At 44.5% G+C, this 22,917-nt stretch overlaps 1 protein-coding gene across 1 annotated transcript in view; it reads left to right on the forward strand.

Moving 5' to 3' along the window:
- ATAD5 (ATPase family AAA domain containing 5) overlaps nucleotides 1–22,917 on the forward strand; it is a gene marked incomplete in the record, with an annotated part of 853,119 nt that overhangs the window by 534,926 nt on the left and 295,276 nt on the right. Inside the window, 1 exon segment of the mRNA XM_044068042.1 lies at nucleotides 3,073–3,152. Within this exon segment, the coding sequence (XP_043923977.1) occupies nucleotides 3,073–3,152 (80 nt within the window).

Raw genomic sequence — 22,917 nt, forward strand, 5'->3', positions numbered from 1 at the left:
TTAATGGCCATGCTTGAAATATTTGTATGTACTTTCTTCCTTGAAGATTACCAGCGGTGGTGGTGCTGCGGTAGCACTGTCCGGTTCGATTCTCAGCTAGAGCATCTTCTGCGTGGAGACATGTATGAATGGGCGTACCTTCGTTGAAGGTTGTGTCAGGCCTGGCAAGCCGGTACATAAAAATCAACTGCCAATCATTAGCGGACCGAAGTTCCATTGTGGCGACCCCTAACCGGGAAAAGCCGAAAGACACAAACAAACTTTCTTCCTTCAAGATTGTAAAGCATTCTTGAGGAGGACCTTCCTTCATGGGCCTCCCGTTAGGGAATCTGCTCTACCATGTGACTTGAACTTTATTTTGGAAAAAAATTGATTTTACCACCATTTGAACCAACAACTATGATATTAAACTTATTGAAATGAGACAACTTTGTGTCAGTGACTTCTAGGAGAATTTCTGAAATTCAGGCCTGCCTTCAAACTTCTCTTACTGTATTTCACAAGGATAAGTGTTTTTTTTTGTTTTTTTTAAGAAGTCCAGATGTCATGCCTGAGGTAGCATCAGATGTTAACCTTGACCTTAATCAGATGATCAACTTCCCACTCTTCTTTCCTCAGTATCCAGCAGGTGGTAGTATTTATTGGATTACATTTGATGTCCACTATGTTATGCCTTCCTTTAGGTAGAATAAATGAAGTAATAAAAGGATGATCAGTTGTTTGTCTTTTGATTAAAATAAATTGGATGAGAGATTTCTAAGGTCAGTCTGTTTAGATGTCTAACAGATGCTGTTATATTTTGTTATACAAGTTGAAACGGGGCCTTACCAGTAAATATAAAGTGCAGTTGGAGAGAGATGTTGCTTTTGTCACAGAATTTCAAGAACTTTTAATTGATAGCTGTGATAGAAGTTTCATTGCTCGCTCACAAGACAGCTGTAAGCTGTATGTAATCTTAAAGTCCAGGTCTGCTTTCAGGTCACCATACTCTATAGCATTTTTCTTTGATGCCTCCCAGGAGGCTGCAGCTGAGGAGAATTCCTGAGGTTGAAATGGACTGACTGGGTCATATATAATACAAACATTATGTGCTTTCCCATATGTTCATAGTCCACATCTGGCCAACTCCACCCAGCCCTTTGTTCAGAGATTATGGATAACTGTATATGTAACCATATGTAGCTTTGTTTCTTAAGGACAACTGAGGTTTCCATTTGTTTTATCTCCTGATCATTTGCACTCCTAAACGCAACTGGTAATTGGAGCATGTATTATTGGCATAACATCTGGGCTTACATGAATGATGATCGTGTGGTGGAAGCTTCACAAACTTATCTGCATGCATGCAAGACATTGCTATAGACCTGAGCAGTATTTAAGATGGCTGTATGATTTTGTGACTATTGTTTACAAATTTACTGTGTGTGTACACTGTGAATGCATTTCACCATGCCCAATTTCTCACTCAAGCCAAACAGTGGAAACAAATTAAGTGAATTAATCTCTTGCCACTACCTGAATTTTTATGGCATTTCATTTTTGTGCCTACTGACTTTTCAGTCTCTCCATTCCTCCGGAGACTATCAGGACTTTAGTGGTTAAATACCTAATTGCACTCCTTGGTAGTGGTTGAGATTAGTGTCCTTTTCACAGTTTTCATGACGTACTGTGCCAAGCCATCCAGTTTTTACACTGTGCGAAGCTGTCTGGGAACATTAAAATATGACTGTCCTTTGTTTTCAACTAGCATGTCTGGCTGCAGTAAATATTGGCCGAGTGTTTTACACAACAGAAAACCAGTGAGGCAAAACAGTTGCTGTTTTCCATTCATAGTGTACACATGCTGTATGTAATCACTATTCTTTATGAATTACCATAAATCCAGAAAAGAAGGAATGGTTGCTGTGACCAGTGATTTGCTTTAGTAATCCATTTGTTGGTGCCCCTTTTCTCTGAATGGAAAATTGTTATTGATCTGTAATAACACTGGTAATCTGCTACCCTGAATGTTTCTAGATAATGCTCAATCCTCATTTTAACCGTGTTTTTTCATAATGGTCACAAAATGTCCAAACTGCTTCTCCCATCATCTTTTGTTTACTTTGCTTTTATAGACATCAGATTTTGTCACACTTTTACAGCTCCTTACGTGACATGGGATAAATAACACCCCTTCCCCCCCATTACTTTTTTGTGTTACTTTGTACATTTGCGATGTACATTATTGGTATGAATGATTGTAAACTGCCTCTTCCAGATTATAAGTGGTACGTTGGAAGCCAGGAGCGTAGTCTGAACTAATGTGATGGCTTATCCATTAAGTATTTACAAAACCCTTTAGAAATGTTGCTGCTATTCACTCACTGTCCTCCTTTGGTAGTCCATTACATCTGTTTGTGCTGTAGCATGCCGAACATTGTTTACTGACTTTTCTTCTAAGACACCTACTAAGTGAAATGAGGGTAGTCTTCAGTGAACAGTTACATTACTCCAAGGAGACTGCAAATCCAGGACATTGTTGGCATTCATCAACATCCACGGTTATTTCTGATTGATGTTTTAGACCTCCTGGGATTGTACATCCTGTGAACAACCAAAAGTCTTAATTTCTTAATAAAATTCTGAATCTGATTCGTATTGTGGATTTCCCCCTTTCTGTAACTTGCTAGGAACATCATCTATAATTGTACATATGGAAGCTAATGCTTTTTAGCATTCTTCACAAGACCCTGAGGCTAGATTAAGATGTGATGTTGAGAAATGTGCTAGCAGAATTCATGATGTATGGTAGGAAAGCACTGCAAAGATTCATTATTCAGTCGAATTTTCATGTGTTTGCTATATAGAATACAGTGTATAAACTAGCAATTCTCCAAACTGACCGTGGGTGGCTGGGCATGTGCAAGTATTGTTTGCATTAGTGTCGGTAAACTTCCAGGGGATTTGTTTCTAAGTTGTGATGGTTCCACTGCAATACATTTCAGAAGATGTGCCTTTATAAGTGTGATTTTGCTGAAGATGTACTATATTGCTAACTTGCTTTTCTCCCCCTTACATTTTCCCCTTGCATAGCTGGTTAAAGGAATGGAAGAGGAGAGCAGAGAAGGAACAACAGAAAGAGAAGAAGAAGATAGAAAATGACAAATCAAAAGGTACATTTGTTTTACTCTACCCTTAGGGACAAATATATTTACTTCCTTTTATTACTAGTCTCTCCAGGTGTGCAGAATGGTTGTTGCTTGCATAGATTTTCTGCAAGCCTTCCAACTTTTACACAGGTATCTTTTGAATGTTTCCATATTTGCTAAATTAGGTAAGGAGCTGTCAGTAAGATGGGGACAGATGGTGGTAATAAACTGACTTCTATCAGTGTGTGTCACCATTTTATAAGTGACATTTGGGCCTTTCTTTGGTAGAAACTGACCAGTGGCATACATTGGAATTAGTGCAAGGACAGGTTCACCTTACTTGTTTTAGAATTGACATGCAAAAGTTAGGTTAGAAATCTTATTCTGTATGTGGGTGATACAGAGGTCTGCTGTACCAAGATTAGCAGTAGGGTGGTGGAAACAATTAGGCTTTGTGAAACAAAGGATGTTCTTCGTGTTTCACTGTTGCAGTCATAACTGTAGGGTGTTCCTGCCGGCAGGCAGCCCGAGGTCGGCCAGAATTCCAACGTCTGGGTCCGGCGTCGGCTGTACCAGCAAGTACCCTGACGTCAGAACGCAGAGGTACATAGCCGACAGCCAACGCCATCTTCTCCAGTCTTTCTTGCCGTGCGGTGGAAAGCAGCTCGCAAGTCGTTGGTTGGCGTATTCAGAACAACGTGCTTTGATTGACTTTGCTCTGAAGTTTTCAACTTCTCTTCTCAAGCTAAGTACCCCGTTGGGGAAACTTTTTTCTTGCTCCTCCGATGTCAGAAAAAGTTAATAATTGTATATTGTGTGGAAAACAAATACCTCATAAAGATTTCCACTCTTACTGCCTACCTTGCTTAGGCCCTGACCACGACGTTTCTTGTCAGTTCTGTGCTAGGTTTAATTCTCGTACTATCAAGCGTAGGTACGATTGGGCCTTGAACTATTTCGGTAGACGATTTAATTACAGGATGTCGTTGGATACTTTACCGACAACTGGAATTCAAAAGAAACGCAAGGACAAGGATAGGCCTCCGAGGTCCAAACAGGATTCTTCGCAGCCGGAGCCAGCTTCGGGTTCAGCGGTCGTCAGTGAGGCGCTTTTGCAGCCCCTGTCATCCGCCACTTCTGAACCGATGGCCGACACGGACTCCCATGGGGAGCCATCTAGGCCTAATATTTTATCTGCTGCAGGACCTTCGGACGTCGCTCCGTCAGATGGGTCCGGAACCGCTGTGCAGGTACCGGCTTCTGAGGGAGTTTTCAGGCCTTCACATATAACTATTTCAACAAAGTCAAAGGCAAAGACAAAAACTCCTGTTAAACCAAGGGTTTCTACTCCAGCTGGTTCGGATTCAGCTCCCAAGTTCCAGAAGCAATTACGACGGATGGCTGAGGATTTACTTTCAATGATTAGGGGATGTCCTTCAAGGATACATCTGCAGTCATAACATATGGGTTGTCCTGCCTCAGGCAGCCCTTCGGTCGGCTGGATTCCAAAGTCTGGGTCTGGCCTCGGCTGATGTCGCACTTTCCCCGTCAGAGCGTCTGGGGTATAAAAGCATCAGCCGACGCCATTTTCCTCAGTCTTTCTTGCCACGCGGGTTTCCGAAGCAGAAGCTGTTCGCAAGTGCCAGTCGGTCAGATCCATTGAATTCAGCTACTGAAGACTTCGAAAAAGCTAAGTACCCCGTTGGGGACGCTTTCTTGCCTCAGCCGATGTCAGACAAAGTAAATAATTGTTTAACTTGTGGGAAACAAATACCACATAAGGATTTCCATTCCTACTGCCTTCCTTGCTTAGGCCCAGACCACGACGTATCGGCCTGTTCTGCCTGTGCTTCCTTCAACCGACGAACTCTTAGACGTCGGTCGGAGTTTGCAGAGGAATTTTTTGGGGCCACTTTTGCATATAAAATGCCGTCGGAGACTCCGACTTCGCATTTAGTGAAAAAACGGAAGGACAAGGACAGACACTCGCGGCCCGTGGTTTTGGCTAAAACCATGGTAAAGCCTACCGCGAGTGTCTCGGTTTCAGCCGAAACCGAGTCCTCGGAGATTCCTTCTTCCAAAACTATTCAACCGACCACCGCTGCCCGGGAGCCCTCGGCTGAGTCGGCTACCGAACTACCTACCGAAACCAGTGTCCAGGAAATGTCCGACACCATCCCTTTGGACATTTCTACTCCTGCACTTGGGGCAGCTAGGCCCCCTGCTTCCATGTCCATTAAGGCCTTTTCTAGGGCTAAAGCTGCTAAACTTTCTAAAGCTTTGCCTCCCAAGACTACCTCCCAGAGGCCTACCTCTAGTTCACAGATCCTCAGCTTTGCAGAGGACCTTATTTCTTTAATTAGGGGCTCACAACCTCACCCAGACAGGGCCTCTCAACCTCCACCAGACAAAAGGCCCAGGACTGACCCCTCTGACCCACACTCTTCAGATGAGTCCACGGATGGCTCTGAGTTGTCAGACCACCAGGAGGAGGCTTATTCGCCCTATGAGGATTCTGATGCTGAAGAATCTATTCCTTCGGCCTCCCCTCCTGAAGAGTTTTCCTTTGGTGAGAGACTACACTCCATGAGAGAGCATTTTCAATGGCAAGGCCAGGAATTCTCTGATTCTAGAAAAAGATTAAGGACCTTTTTACGTCTGCCTCAACATAGGCCCTTAGCTATATCTCCTGTTCTGAATGTAATTGATGATGTGTACAATGATGTCAGTACAGCACCTGATACTCTCCCTCCAGCCCCTGCCAAGCCTGATAGATACTGCAGGGTCCCGGATTCCCATTACCATCTGTATAAAGCACATTCTGCAGACCCAGAAACTATTTCTCAGGGCCCTAAAGGGGTTGCAGCCACCACAGCCAAAAATCCTCTACCCTCTGAAAGAGAGTCTAGAGCTTTAGAGAGATGGGGAAAGAAGGTATATACTAATGCAACTCTTTCTGTCAGGGCATTAAATTGTCAATTTCATATGATACAGTACCAAGAGTATTTATTAGATGAGCTGAATAAGAAACTTTCATCTCCTGAACCCCTTGACCGTAAATCCCTGCAGGATTTGGTACACAACTCACAGCAGGTTAGTAATCATTTCTTAAAATGTGGCTATGATGCATTGGAGGCTTCATTTAGATCAGCTATGACTGGGGCAGTCATTCGTAGGCATGCCTGGCTGAAGGAACAATCTCTGCCAGGCCATGTTAAAGCTAAACTCCTGGATGCTCCAATGGAGAAACAAAATTTATTTGGCTCCTCTGCTCAGGAGGTCTTAAAAAAGTTTGAAGAAAAGGCAAAATCTGTGCAAACAGTTAAGGATTTCCTGCAAGTACAGCTGCCTAGATTCAGCAGAAACTGGCCTACTAAGAATTGGTCCTTTCCAGATTCGGACAGAGCCCAGAGAGGCAGGAACAGACGCCCTAGAGGCAGAGGCCAATCGAAGGGCTCCTACAGAGGCTGTCAGTGGCAGCCTGCCAACCAGAGAAAGTAGTGCAACAACAGCAACAACAACTACTACACCAGGACAGGCTCAATGACTTTACTCTGATTCCGCCTACCAGGGATCAACTGGAAGCACCCTTGGGCGGAAAGCTGGCTTTATTCTCAAACAACTGGCATTATATTACACGGGACACATGGACACTGCAAATAATAGACAAAGGATACAGGTTCCACTTCCACACTTTGCCAAAAAGACACGGAATGCCAAACCTACCACCAAATCAGAGGCCAGAGGCTTTAAGGCAGATCAACAACTTGTACCAAGAAAAGAAAATCAATGGAGGTCTATTCTCGACCTGTCCGCACTAAATACTTATCTCATTGTCCCAAAATTCAAGATGCTGACCCTACAGCAACTTCTTCCCATGCTGGGCAAGGAGTCTTGGCTGGTGACTCTAGATCTCAAGGAGGCATACCTGCACGTCCCTATTCGACCAAGTTGCAGTAGACACCTCAGATTTCTTGCAGGATCAGAGCATTATCAATTCTCAGCATTGCCCTTTGGCTTATCTACTGCGCCCAGAGTATTCACGAAATGCCTGGCATCAGTAATTGCACACTGCAGACTTCAGGGGATTCAGATCTACCCATACCTGGACGACTGCCTTATACAAGCGGACAACAAGAAAAATTTGATAAAGGACTTGGCTTATGCCATCCACCTGCTACAGGCCTTGGGATACACAGTCAACATCCAAAAGTCAAAACTTGTGCCATCCCAAAGAATAACCTTTTTGGGTGCAGATCTGGACACAACCACCCAAATGGCTTTACTCACAGAAGAAAAACAAAAAGAACTTCCAGATTACTTCATGATGCTGACAAGACGAACTCAGCTTACTGCAAGGAAAATCCTGCAGGCCCTGGGTTACATGGCATCCTGCATAATTCTGATACCACAGGCCAGGCTGCATATGAGAAAATTACAATGGTACCTCAGGAGTGTATGGTCTCAACACAGTCACAGTCTAGAAGCTTTGATACCAATCATTCCTTGCCTTCAAAAGGCATTTCTGTGGTGGGCTCAGGCCTGCCAGTCCAACAGAGGGTTGCCTTTCAACAAACCAAAAACAAACCATCACCACGGACGCTTCAGACCAAGGATAGGGAGCACACATGGAGGGTAAATGTATCCAAGGCCTATGGTCTCAAGGTCAGCTACGCATGCACATAAACCAAAAGGAAATGCTGGCAGTGATGCATGCAATCGAGGCTTTCAAACCTTTCCTCCATTGAGGCCACCTGCTAATAAGGACAGACAACACCACGGTTATGTGGTACATAAACAAGCAGGGGGGCACACACTCCTACCCTCTCTGCCGACTGGCTATGAATCTATGGGAACTATGCCTGAACCTCAATATCCAACTACAGTCCCAGTTCGTGCCAGGAAAAGAGAATACACTGGCAGACAGCTTAAGCAGAACTACCATGGATGCACACGAATGGATGCTGCACCCAGACATCTTCCAACTCATAGCAAAGGTATGGGGAATGCCGGAGATAGATCTGTTCGCCTCCCCTCTCAACCATCAACTGAAGACATTCTGCTCAAGGACATACCACCCACAAGCTTGGAGGGTGGACTCTCTCTTTCAGCTGGAAAGCTCTAAAAGTATATGCCTTCCCACCTCTCCCATTAATGTACAAGGTTCTACTGAAGATCAGGGAGGAGCAGCCAAGAGTGATTCTGATAGCTCCAGACTGGCCAAGGCAACACTGGTACCCCATTATTGAGAAGCCTGTCTCAGGCAAAACCATGGCCTCTCCCCCTATGGCCTCTTCTGACGCAGAACAATTTCAAGATTATGCATCCCAACTTGAAAACATTACAACTAGCTGCCTGGAAAATTCCTTAAATCACAAACAAGATGCCTTATCACAGAGAGTGAAGGACATCATCTTGGAAGCTCGCAGGCCTTCCACAAGGAAGACATACTCAGCTAAATGGAAAAGATTTCTCATTTGGAACACATCAAAAGGCTCAGATGTGACAGTGGCAAACATGACACATTCTGGAATACTTAGCAGAATTGTTCCACAATGGCCTGTCCTATTCTTCCATTAAGATTCATGCCTCAGCAATTTCAGCAGAATACAATGTGGATCCACCTATCTTCTCACACCCTCTCCTCAGGCAATTTCTGAGAGGGATCAAAATATTAAACCTCCAAGAAAACCCCTCTACCGCCTGGGATCTCAACTTTGTGTTGGAGAAACTAACACTTCCTCCATTTGAACCAGCAGCATCAGCGGATCTACAGTTTCTGTCTTGGAAAACTGCATTCCTTCTGGCAATAACTTCAGCAAGAAGAGTATCTGAGTTACAAGCATTAATGGCAGTACAGCCATTTCTTATCTTCCATCAGGACAGAGTTTCACTAAGAACCAATCCTACTTTTATGCCAAAGGTGGTATCTAGGGTATCCTTGAACCAAGCTATTCACTTGCCTACGTTCTTCCCAAATCCACAGAATAGAGGGGAAAAACTTCTGCACACCCTGGATATACACAGACAACTACGCTACTACTTGGACAGAACTAAAACTAGCAGAAAAACTCACCAACTGTTTGTAGCATATGCTACTGGGGTGCAAGGAAAAGCAATTTCCAAACAGACAATTTCAAAATGGATAGGAAATTGCATTCGATTTTGCTACTCCTTTCATGGAAAGACAGTTCCTGAAAATATCAGGCCTCATTCCACAAGGGCCACAGCCACCACTACAGCCTTCCTACGAGGGGTGGCTACCAAGGACATTTTAGAAGCTGCTACTTGGAGCTCCATGCATACATTTGCCAAACATTACAATCTACCTTTATACTCCAGATCCAGAGCAGGTTTTGCTACTGCAGTCCTGCAGGGGATATTAACTACACCATCATTTTCTTAGTTCCTCCTCCCCCACATTGGCTATGGTATTCTACCCATATGTTATGACTGCAGATGCATCCTTGAAGGACATAGTACAGTTTTGTACCTACCATAAATTGTAGATGTCCGATAGGTATGCATCTGCAGTCAGGTTTACCCTCCCTCCTACCCCTCAGTGGTATTCCTAGGGTACTTACCCCTCTTTTAGCTAGCTGGGGGAATCTATTATGGTGTATTTGTTTGTATATACATGTATATTATTATATAAGTTTGCAAATGTTTGGAACCTTTTTTGCATTTATCCAAATTTAGCCTTCCTAGAGGGCATCTGGGGCAAGAAAAACTGAGGAAAATGGCGTCGGCTGATGCTTTTATACCCCAGGCGCTCTGACGTCGGGGAAAGTGCGACATCAGCCGAGGCCAGACCCAGACTTTGGAATCCGGTCGACCGAAGGGCTGCCTGAGGCAGGACAACCCATATGTTATGACTGCAGATGCATACCTATCGGACATCTACATTTATGGTAGGTACAAAACTGTACTTTCTCACCCTCCTCCTGAAAAAAGGCCTAGACAGGATTTACCTTATGATTCCTCTGACCAGGCTTCTGTGTCTTCTGTCTCTTCCTCTGACCAGGATTACTCTTTTCCTCCTTTTGAGGATTCAGATGCAGAGGACTCTATTCCCTCTGCTTCTCCCCCTGAAGATTTCTCTTTTGGGGAAACTTTACATGAGATGAGGGAGCATTTTCATTGGGAAGGTCAGGATTATTCTGCTTCCAAAAAGAGACTTGGAGAATTTCTCCTTCTCCCTCAACACAGACCTTTGGCTATTCCTCCTGTGCTTGACATTGTGGATGATGCTTTTTCTGAAGCTAACCTGAATCCTGATTCCTTGCCGCCTGCTCCTTCTAAGCCTGATAGATTTTACAGAGTCCCTGATTCCCATCAATTCTTATTTAAGAACCCTTCTGCAGATCCAGAAACTATTTCTCAGGGTTCTAAAGCTGCTAAGGCCGCTTCATCTAAAAATCCTATTCCCTCTGAAAAGGATTCTCGTGCCTTGGATAGGTGGGGCAAAAAGGTTTATACTTCTGCTACTCTTTCTATTAGAGCTTTAAATTGCCAGTTTCATATGTTCAAGTATCAGCAATTTATTTTGTCTGTTTTAAAGCAAAGACTTTCTACCTTTCCTACATGTTCAGAGGACAAGGAATTACAGGATGTTTTGCATGCAACTGAACAAGTTAGCAAACATAGTTTACATTGTGGTTTCGATGCCTTGGAAGCTTCTTGCAGGGCCGCAGCTTCTGGTAGTGTTATAAGGAGACATGCTTGGCTTCGAGAGCAGAATTTACCTGAGCAGGTTAAGGCGAAACTGTTAGATGCCCCTGTTCAACATGATGTGTTATTTGGATCTAAGGCTGAGGAGGTTATTAAAAAGATGGAGGAAAAAGCAAAATCTATGCAGACTGTCAAAGTTTTTTACAAGTTCAGCCTCCTAGATTTTCTAGAAATTGGCCCTCCAAAAATTGGTCTTTTCCCACTTCTGACAGGCCTCAAAGGGGAAGATATAGACTGTTTAGAGGCCGGGCACAGACACAGGCCTCTTATAGGTCCAGACAGTGGACTGCTTCTTCACCTAGAAGGGGAGAAGACAGACCTCAATCACAAAGGAAGCAGACCCAATGACTCCCTCTGTTGGGCTACAGGTCCTTCTTGCCTGGAAGCTCCTCTCGGAGGAAAACTTTCTCTTTTTTACCAAAATTGGATGCATATAACCCAGGACAAATGGGTTTTAGATGTGATTTTAAAAGGCTACAAATTCCACTTTCATACTCTGCCAAGGTCTTACGGTTGGCCAGATCTGCCAAAACATCAATGGTCAGAGGCCTTAAATCAGGTGGACGCTTTATTGGCCATGAGAGCCATAGAACCTGTTCCACTCCCAGAGATGGGCAGGGGGTTTTATTCAAGACTTTTCCTGGTCCCAAGAAAACAAAATGCATGGAGACCTATTCTGGACCTCTCAGTATTAAATACTTTTCTGGAAATTCCAAAATTCAAGATGCTTACTCTGCAACAACTTCTTCCCATGCTCTCTCAGGATGCTTGGATGGTAACATTGGACCTGAAGGAGGCCTACTTACACATTCCCATCAGACAGGAACGCAGAAAGTACCTCAGATTCAAGGCAGGCTTGAGACACTTTCAATTCTCTGCACTGCCCTTTGGCTTATCTACTGCACCCAGAGTCTTTACCAAGTGCCTGGCTCCAGTAGTGGCTTATTGCAGACTCCAAGGGATTCAAATTTACCCTTATCTGGACGATTGCCTTATCCAGGCTGACAGCAAGGATCTTTTACTTCAACGTCTGCAGTTTGTTCAGCGCCTCCTCCTACTACTGGGATTTTCAGTGAACACAAAAAAGTCACATTTGATCCCCTCTCAACAAATGATCTTTTTGGGAGCTCTTAGCCTGCAAAAGGCCTTCCTGACTCCAGAAAAGCAAGTACATCTGGCAGCAATTTTCAAAACCTTGGCTACTTTGACTCAGCTCACTGCAAGGAAATTCCTGCAGGCTTTGGGCTACATGGCTTCTTGCATCCTGTTGATTCCAAATGCAAGGCTTCATATGAGAAAACTTCAATGGTACCTAAAGAGTGTATGGTCTCAGCATTACCACAGCCTAGAAACAATGATACCTCTGATTCCCTGCCTCCAAAAGGAGTTCCTTTGGTGGTCCAGAGCCTGTGCTTTAAACGAAGGAAACCCCTTTCGTCTGCCTCAGCCTTCTCAGATCATGACCACAGACGCTTCGGATTTCGCTTGGGGAGCTCATTTTCTAGACAACTGCCAGCATGGCTATTGGCCAAAGAAACATCTTCACTGGCACATCAACCTGAAGGAAATGTTGGCAGTCCAACATGCTCTTCTAGCCTTCCAAAAATTTTTGCAACCAGGACATCTTCTGATTCGTACAGACAATACCACAGTCATGTGGTACATAAACAAGCAGGGGGGCTCCCACTCTTACCCCCTTTGCAGACTAGCCATGAGTCTATGGGACACAGCTGTAAATCTGAACCTGCATCTTCAAGCTCAATTCATACCAGGGAAGCAAAATCTCTTAGCAGACAGCCTAAGCAGAAATCTTTTGGATCCCCACGAATGGATGCTGGACCCCAACTTATTCAGCAGGATTACTTCAGTTTGGGGTTGTCCTCAGATAGATCTGTTTGCATCCCATCTCAACCATCAGTTGCCTCTATTTTGCACCAGGTCCTTCCACAAAACAAGTGGATGCCCTGTCTTTCAGCTGGAGGAATCTTTCGGGATATGCCTTCCCTCCTCTTCCTCTTCTGCCTCGAGTGCTTCTGAAAATAAAACAGGACAGACCCAAGATTATCATTCTGATAGCTCCAAATTGGCCTCGGCAGTTCTGGTATCCAACCCTACGACACCTGTTCTTGGAACCTCCTTGGATTCTGCCTCTGTCTCCTTCCCTTCTGTCCCAACATCAGGGTCAGATGCTACACTCTCAAATCAAGACTCTTTGCCTGGCAGCCTGGCTCTACAAAGGCCTTTGATTCCTTCTGCTCTTCCCAAACAAGTTTTGGATGTTCTCTTGGAAGCTAGGCGTCCTAGCACTAGAAAATCTTATGCTTCTAAATGGAAAATATTTTGTATTTGAATGCGGGATCGAGGTTCTGATCCTCTTCTACCTGTTATTTCCTCCATTTTACTCTACCTCTCTGAACTCTTGCTCAAAGGCCTCTCATTCTCTTCCATCAAAATTCATGCTTCTGCTATTTCGGCTCATTTCAGCACTGATCCCCCCATTTTTTCTCATCAACTGGTGAGACAATTCTTGAGAGGGGCTAAGAATTTAAGACCTCCCAGAACTCCTCCTGTTCCTGCTTGGGATCTTAATTATGTTTTGGAGAAGCTTACTTTACCTCCCTTTGAGCCTGCTGCTGCTTCAGATATCAAGTTCTTATCCTGGAAAACAGCTATTTTATTAGCATTGACTTCTGCAAGAAGGGTGTCAGAGTTGCAAGCTCTCATGGCTGTGGAACCTTACCTTATTTTCCATCAAGACAGGGTGGCCTTGAGGACCAATCCTACATTTATGCCTAAGGTGATTTCTAAAGTGACTTTAAATCAGACTATTCACCTTCCTACTTTCTTTCCAAATCCTCAAAACAAAGGGGAAAGGATTTTACATTCATTGGACGTACACAGACAACTACGATTTTACCTGGACAGAACTAAAGATTTCAGGAAATCTGAACAGTTGCTTATCTCTTATGCCTTCAGTTCTCTAGGCAAGGCTATTTCTAAACAAACTATTTCCAAATGGATTGCTCATGGAATAAGGTTTTGTTACTCTCATTTTGGGAAACAGATTCCAGGCACTGTTAGGAGTCATTCTACTAGGACAGCTGCCACTTCAGCAGCTTTTCTCAGAGGAGTTCCTACCAAGGACATTTTGGAAGCTGCCACTTGGAGTTCAGTGCATACCTTCTCTAAGCACTATAATCTCCCTTTGTATTCTAAGTCTAGGGCAGGTTTTGCCTCTGCTGTCTTGCAGGGTCTTCTGGCTGCCCCTTCTTCTGCATAACCTAAACCCTCCTTCACAGCTTTGGGATTCCACCCTACAGTTATGACTGCAACAGTGAAACACGAAGAACATAGTATAGTTGTGTACACCTACCATAAATGTAGATGTTCGAGTGTCTTCACTGTTGCAGTCGGTGTTTCCCTCCCACCTTTCCCCTCTTGTTTTCTGTTTGTTCTTTCTCCTCTTCCTTGTGGTGTATTTGTGTTTCCTTTGGGGACACCTTTTGGATATTTTGGGGAGCTTCTGACATCTGGGGCAAGAAAGGCTGGAGAAGATGGCGTCGGCTGTCGACTATGTACCTCTGCGTTCTGACGTCAGGGTACTTGCTGGTACAGCCGACGCCGGACCCAGACTTTGGAATTCTGGCCGACCTCGGGCTGCCTGCCGGCAGGAACACCCTACAGTTATGACTGCAACAGTGAAGACACTCGAACATCTACATTTATGGTAGGTGTACACAACTGTACTTTACAGCTTTTGGATTTGAACAAAGGCAAGTTCAAAAATATAGTTTAGTCAGTGTAATTGTCTGATTATACATGGGATGAAACATTATAATCATTCTTCCTTCGTAAGAGAGCTATACAACTAAAGAAATGGATTAAAGGTGACTTGGTAAGCTTAGCAAGTTTAGTTCTCCGTTATAGTGCTTGAAGAAGGGCTAGATGTTCTTTGTGTTTCACTGTTGCAGTCATCACTGTTGCAGTCATCACACTTGGGTTATCTGCTTGCAGGTTGCACTCAGTCGGCCCGAATACCAGAGTCTTGGGATTTCTGTAACGGATGCTGTCACCTCTTCAATGACGTCAGGTCAGAGGTATAAAACATGCAGCCAATGCCATTACATCAGCTTTTCTTGCCGTGTAGGAGCCCGAAGCAGAAGCAGTCCGCAAGTGCCGGTCAGCCACAACCTGAAATTTTCGTTTTTTTGAGTTTCAAGTTTGAAGTCTTCTAAAGCTAAATACCCCGTTGGGGATCCTTTTTTCTTGCTCTAACCAATGTCAGAAAAAGTTAACAATTGTCTTGCCTGTGGAAAGCAAATACCTGACAGAGATTTTCATTCTTACTGTGTCACTTGTTCAGGCCTGGACCATGACGTCCCTCGCTGCTGGTTTTGTGCCGTGTTTAACGCCCGAGCTATTCGTTGTCTGGCTATATTTGTCACTAAATTCTTTCACTCTCGTTCTCTGTATTCCGAAATGGCTTCTGTAAGCCATCTGACTACTGATCTTCTGAAAAAAGTAAGGATAAATACAGAGACAGACCACATAGGTCCAAAACTGCCAACGATGCTTCCGTTAAGCTAGTCGTCAGTCCGCCAGTATTCAGTGAGGTGCCTTCGCAGCTCCTGATGCCCGCTTCTACAGATTTGCAGGCCTCTGCTGAGACTCGGAGTCCGGTATGCCGCGAGATGCTTCTTCGACTTTGGAACTTGCGGATGTCTCTACCTTGGATGGGTCCAGAACCGCTGTGCAGGCACCGGCTTCTGAGGGTGTATTCCGACCTTCCGATGTTCATATTAAACCGAAAACTTAGTTTTTTACTAAAACTATAGAGTTTCTCAGGCCCAGAGTTTGCACTACGCCTAGAAACCAATGACCAAAGCGTATGCTCAAGCTCCCATGCCACAGAAACAAATGCTTAAAATGGCTGAAGACCTTATTACTCTAATTAGGAGAAGCCAGCCTTCCCCCGCTAAAAAGCAAAGAATGGAGTTTCCTTCTGATTCTACAGACCCTGAGTCCAATGAGTCAGATCTCTCTGATTACCAGAACATACCCTTATCCACCTATGAGGATTTTGATGCAGAGGATTCCATTCCGTTTGACTCCCCTCCTGAAGATTTTTTTTTTGGTGAAACCTAGCATACCTTAAGACAGAATTTCCATTGGGAATGCCAAGACTATCCTAAGTCCAAAAAGAGACTCAGAAAATTTTTAGACTTGCCCCAACACAGGCCTCTAGCTATACCCCCTGTTCTGGATATTGTGGATGATGTCTTCATGGAATCTAGTCTTACTCCTGACACCTTACCACCAGCTCCTAGAAAACCTGACAGGTACTACAGAGTACCTGACTCTCTCAAATTTCTCTCTAAGAATCCTAGTGCAGGATCTACATACCATTTTGCAGGGATCTAAAGGCATTAAGGCTACTACAGACAAAACCCCTACCCCTTCGGACAGAGATTCTAGAGCTTTAGACAGATGGGGTAAGAAGTTATATACCTCTGCAACTCTTGCCATCAGGGCTTTGAATTGCCAGTTTCACATGTTGAAGTACCATAGGTTCATAGGTTCATACTAGGCTATCTGCCCAAGGGCATTTACAAGCCTAGCCCATAGTTTTGTGGCTTACGCCACCCCTTTAGTATGGGGAACTATACCCATTATTTTGCTGTGCCTCTGTTGAGCAGTGACACTGAGGTAATCCCTGGGGTATATCAGCAACATATTATGGAACTAATTAAACAAAAAAATGTTGCTACTTCCAGATTGTGCAGAAAAATAAAGATTTGTCACAAGAGTTGATGCATTCTGCAAACCAAATTAGTAAACATACTTTGCAGTGTGGGTTTGATGCCTTTTAAAACAGCTTGCAGGGCTGCTGTCACTGGGTCTGTACTGAGAAGGCACACTTGGCTAAAGGAACAAATCTTGCCAGACCATGTCAAAACAAAATCACTAGATGCTCCATTAAATCAAGATTGTTTGGCACAAAAGCAGAAGTTGTTCTTAAAAAGATGGAGGAAAAAGCTAAATCTATGCAAACTGTTAAAGATTTCTTACAGGTGCAGCCACCTAGATTCAGTAGGCATTGGCCTTATAAAAATTGGTCCTTTCTAGCCCCTCCCAGGCCTTCTCAGTCCAAACCCAGGGGAAACAAACCAAGACTACAGTCTCAGGGTGTGCAGCGATCTAAACAATGGAGTGCTCCCTCCTCAAAAACAGAGTGTGGTAAGCCACCCCCTATGGAAAAAGTTCACAATGACTTTTCCATCATCCTTCCCAGCCATCCCTAAGTACTTGCACCCCTAGGAGGAAAACTCGCCCTTCATGCAAAAAACTGTATGTCCATTACTCAGGACCGATGGGTTCTAAATATTGTATCCCATGGATATAGATTATACTTCCACTCTCTGCCAACCCCAAGCGGGCTGCCAGACCTTCCTCCAAACCAGTGGGCAGAGGCTCAAAAACAAGTACTTTCCCTTCACAATATCAGAGCTATTCAACCTGTTCCAGTAGAACAAAGGGGGCAGGATTTTTACTCCAGACTGTTCCTGGTGCCCAGAAAAGAGGGCTCTTGGCGCCCTAACCTGGATCTTTCTATTCTCAACATCTTTCTGGTGGTCCCAAAATTCAAAATGCTTACACTGCAACAGCTCCTTCCTATGTTGGCCAAGGATGCCTGGTTAGTCACCCTACACTTAAAAGAAGCTTATCTGCACATCTCCATAAGAGAGTCTTGCAGGAAATATCTAAGTTTCAAGGCAGGCTCTATGCACTATCAGTTCTCTGCACTTCCCTTTTGCTTATCTAATGTGACCCCAGCCATTGCATTCTGCAGGCAGAGTATTCAGATCTACCCATATTTGGTTGATTGCCCGATTCAGGCAGTCAGGAATTGCTGCTTCAGCACCTGGTATTTGTAAATAGACTCCTAACTTCTCTGGGGTTCACCATCAAAGAAAAGAAATCACAACTGGTACGCAGCCAAAAGATTGTATTCCTGGGAGCAAGCTTGAATGCAACTTCCCAGATGGCATTCCTCACTCCAGAAAAACAGGTCTATTTGACAAACTACTTCAAACTAACGGCCACCAAAACCAGCTATTTGCAAGGAAAATACTGCAAGCCCCTAGGGTTCATGCCTCATGCATTCTGTTAGTTCCATATGCAAGACTGCATATGAGGAAACTTCAAGGGTACTTAAAGTCTCTGGTGCCAAAATTCTCAGGACCTGGAAACAGTGATTCCTATCATACCTGGTCTAAGGGCAGAGTTCCTGTGATGGGTAAAGGCATGCAACCACAACAAGGGACTTGTTTCACTCAACCCCCCGCCACCCAAACCTTGACAACAGACACATCAGACTACGCATGGGGGGGCTCACATGGCAGGCAAATACATTCAAGGCAAATGGAGCCCAAGACAAATCCCCCTGCATATCAGTCAAAAAGAGATGCTAGCTGTACAGAATTCTCTGACAGCTTTCAAGTACCTTATCCTTCCAGGACAGCTCCTGATAAAGATAGACAACACCACAGTCATGTGGTACATAAGCAGGGGGGAAACTCATTCTTACCCGCTCTGCATGTTAGCCATGGCCCTGTGTAACACAGCCTTGAGCAACCAAGTGCACCTGCAAGCTCAATTCCTGCCAGGCAAACAAAATTCACTGGCAGACTACTTAAGCAGAAATCTACTGGACCCACACAAGTGGAAACAGGAAACCATCAACCCAGAGGTGGGGGACACCAGAGGTGGACTTCTGCCTCCCCCCAAAACCATCAATTCAGCAAATTTTGCACCAGAAATCCTCACAGCAGAGTGTGGAAGGTGGATGCCCTATCCTTTTCATGGAAAAAGCCTCTCAGTTTATGACAATCCTTATTGCCCCAGACTGGCCACGGCAGCACTGGTACCCACTCCTCTGCAGTCTGACGGCAGTGCCACCCTGGCACCTACATCAGACCCCCTCCCTTCTGTCCTAGCAGGAGGGACAGATTGTGCATCCACAGCTGCAAACCCTAAACCTTGCAGCCTGAATACACCACCTGCCAAACCCTCAGCAAACAGGTGTTGGATGTCATCCTTGAAGCCAGAAGGCCTAGTATTAGGAAATCCTATTCTGAAAAGTGGAAAAGATATTGTTCCTGGTGTCACTGTCAAGGAAAGGACACAGCCGTGCCCACCTTACCTCAAATTCTGGATTACCTAGCAGAGCTGCTCCACAGATGCCTATCCTTCTCATCCATTAAGATTCATGCCTCTGCCATCTCAGCTCATTATAATACTGAGCCTCCTCTCTCTTCTCACCTCCTCATCAGACAGTTCCTGAGAGGAGCCAACAATTTAAGGCCCCCTAGGAGAGCTCCCACCCCAGCCTCTGGGACCTTAACTTTGTACTGGAGAAGCCCACGCTTCCCCCTTTTGAACCTGCTGTTTCAGCAGAGTTAAAATTCCTCTCTTGAAAAACAGCCTTACTTCTAGCCATCGCTTCAGCAAAGTGTCTAAGTTACAGGCACTAATGGTTGTGGAACCCTTCATTATCTTCCATGTTGACAGGGTTTCCCTCAGGACTAATCCATCATTTATGCCAAAGGTGGTATCCAGTGTGGCTTTAAATCAATCCATTCGTTTGCCAACCTTTTTTTTCCTAATCCTCAGAATAAAGGGGAAAGGATCCTGCACTCCTTGGACATGCACAGACAGCTTAGGTTCTACCTTGACAGGACAAAACGTTTCAGAAAATCTGACCAGCCACTAGTCAGCTTTGCTACAGGGGCAGAGGGCAAGGCCATTTCAAAGCAAACCATTTCCAAATGGATAGCACACTGCATCCATTTCTGCTACAAACACCATGGAAAACCTACCCCACAGGGGATCAGAACTCATTCCACTAGGGCTACCGCAACCTCTACAGCATTTCTCAGGGGAGTCCCTACCAGGGACATCTTGGAATCTGCAACCTGGAGTTCTGTACGCACCTTCACCAACCACTTACCTATCTTTTCTAAATCCAGAGCTGGATGTGCTACAGCAGTCTTACAAGGCCTGCTAGCCAAGCCCTTACACTTCTTGACTGCCTCCACCCTTCCTCAGCTTTGGGAATCTATCCAAGTGTGATGACTGCAACAGTGAAACACAAAGAACATAGTACAGTTGTGTACACTTACCATAAATGTAGATGTTAGAGTGTATTCACTGTTGCAGTCCTGATTTCCCTCCCTCCAGCCCCCTAGTCCTTTCTATACTTTCTACCTATCTGTTTTTTGGCCATATTTTATGGCAAGGGTGTTTACTTTTTACTGGAGGTATTCCACACCATGTAATAGCTTCCTATTTTGGGGGCTGCTGACATTTGGGGCAAGAAAAACTGATGTAATGGCGTCTGCTGCATGTTTTATACACCTGACGTTATGGAAGAGGCACAGCATCCGACGGAGAAATCCCAAGACCCTGGTATTCAGGCTGACTGAGGGCTATCTGCAGGCAGATAACCCAAGTGTGATGACTGCAACAGTGAATACACTCTAACAACTTACATTTATGGTACGTGTGCACAACTGTTACTTTTTGCATGCTGCTAACAAGAATGCTAAATTAGCAGTGTCTCTATCATGATGCAGTACACACAGAAGCATCCAGCCACTAAATTGTATGTTGAAATGGGGCTGTCCTTGTCGTTATTACACCTGAATTACAAGACTTTCTTGAGTGCAGCCAAACATAGTCTTTGTTAGTATGGCTATTTCTGAAAGATGCCTGGTTCCATGACAGAGGGATGTTTACATAAGACTGCAGTGCAAGTTTGTTTCAAGAAGTTATCCGTCATGAAGATGGAAGTAAAGTGGTCCTTAGCCTGCTTTTCTATGGGAAGAGTTGTAGAACTTCACACGGTTTCCTCTTGACCTCAGGGTAGAGGAGAAGAGCATTATAGGTTCATAGGTGAGTACTAGGTTATCGGCCCAAGGGCCTAGCCAACAAGGTTCCCTGGCTTTACGCCACCCAAGAAAGTTATTTTCCTGTGTCCCTGTCGAGCAGAGCCACAGAAGTGATCCCCAGGGTGTATTTCCTATTTTCCATCCACTCATCAAGATTTTTCTTGAAGAGTGCCATTGAGGAACTTTGTTTGACATAGATGGGTAGCTTGTTCCAGAGTATGGGAAGTCTTTGGGACAGGAATCTATCCCTCCAGCATGTCCTGTTTATTGTGGTGACAAGGTTTAGGTTCCTAGTGTAGTTCAGAGGGGTTGGGATTTCTTTAGGTGTAGCATGTCCAACAGCTCTGGATTTGACAGCTTTATATGTTGGGCAGAGATCACCTCGGAGTAGGTGATATGCTACGGAATAAAGCTGGAGTTTTTTTGGGACGGTCAGTGTAGGACATCTGTTTGAGGCTAGTAATCCTCTTTGTGAGGTACTTCTGTGGCCTTTCCAGCTCTTGCAGATTTCTTGTGAGGTACATTCCAAAAGTGGGTTGTACTCTATAATGGGGTCTAATGAATGTTAAGTAGAGGGGAACAATGACCCCTTTTTTCCTGGATGAGAACCCTTTTGTGCTAAAGTAAATTGTTTTTTGAGTATGAAGAAGCATGTGCTGTTACCCCCTACTTATCCATTGCACAAATGCATTCTTTGAGAATGAGGTTGGTAATCCTTGGGCTAACTGTGTGACATTTAGAGCCATTCTGGTAACATAGAGGTATAAAGCCTTGACTACGGCCCAGCTGAACCAGGTTCTGTTAGCGGCTCGGTCGAATGATGGAGGAGCAGGGAAGGGATGGGAGTGCCCATCCTAGGTGGGCAGGGCACTCCTTGATACATTTCCAAAGGGGATGCAGGGTCTAAAGAGGGAAGTTGCCCTCTGATGCATTCAACAAGTGTGTGTCATGGGGAAAGGGAATGGGTAGGACATTAAGAAAAAAAAATAAATCCCCCCATACCCTCGACAGAAGCACAGATGAGCTGTGCTCCTAGAGCATCCTTAGGATCCACAATTGACCTCAGCAATACCCAGACAAATCTGGGCAGGGTAAGAGGATAGCTGGTATATCCAGGTTCGACATAGGGCACTGTGGGGGCTAGGCTGGTGACTGAGGTCTGAGGGGCCAAAAAATATTTAAAAAAAAAAAAATTATTAAAAAAAAAAACTGCAAATTTCTGGCTTCTGCTGTTAGTATCCCAGTGTATGCATTAAGGCAGATGGGAGGTTTGAGGTGACTGACTGGTAGATGGGATGTTAACTGCTAGTGCAGCACTAATAAAAAATCTCAATGTCGTAGGAAAAACCCCAACAAGTGTGAACAGAAGGTACTTGTATAACTGCATTGATGAATTAAGGCCATATCATTTATACTGGGGCATTTTTAGTATGCTTCACAGGAATTGAGGGCTGCATTTTTCCTTATGGTTAGTGCTCACTAGAGATGTTCTTCATGGTTCACTGTTGCAGTCCTAACTTGTGGGATTTCCTGCTGTTGAAGCCCTTGGCTGGAAAAGTCTTTCTCCTCCTCAAGCTGGTGGATGCCCTACCCTGATGTCAGTACGCTTTGGTATAAAGGGAGATGGCTGATGCCGTGACATCAGTCTTTTTTTGTTGTTGGATCCCAAAGCAGTGTTTCAGTGCGTCTGTTGGTCCGCACCAGAGAGAAGTCTTCTAAAGCTAAGTACCCCATTAGGGAACTGTCTTTCTTGCTTTAACTCATGTCAGATAAGGTTAACAATTGTCTCCGCTTTGGTAAGCAAATCCCACACAGAGACTTTCATAATTTGTGCGCCACCTGTCTAGGCCCAGATCACGACTTTCCACTTCCCTAGTTGCTGTTTTTGCACCTGTTTTAATTCTAGGACTATTAGGAGTATGGCTGAAATCTTAGCCAGGCATCTCAGTCAGCCATCATCTTCACATAGCTCAATGGTGCCTGCTAGTCATCCCAACGTTGAGCTCCCTAAGCGTAAAAAGGACAAGGAAAACAGACCCAAGCTTAGGGCCTCTGACAAGAGTCATTCTCCGTCTGTCAATTTCCCAAGGCTCATTATCGCTAAGGAA

This window comes from Protopterus annectens, chromosome 4.part0 (assembly GCF_019279795.1).
Source record: "Protopterus annectens isolate FY-2018-M chromosome 4.part0, PAN1.0, whole genome shotgun sequence".
NCBI classification, from domain to species: Eukaryota; Metazoa; Chordata; order Ceratodontiformes; family Protopteridae; genus Protopterus; species Protopterus annectens.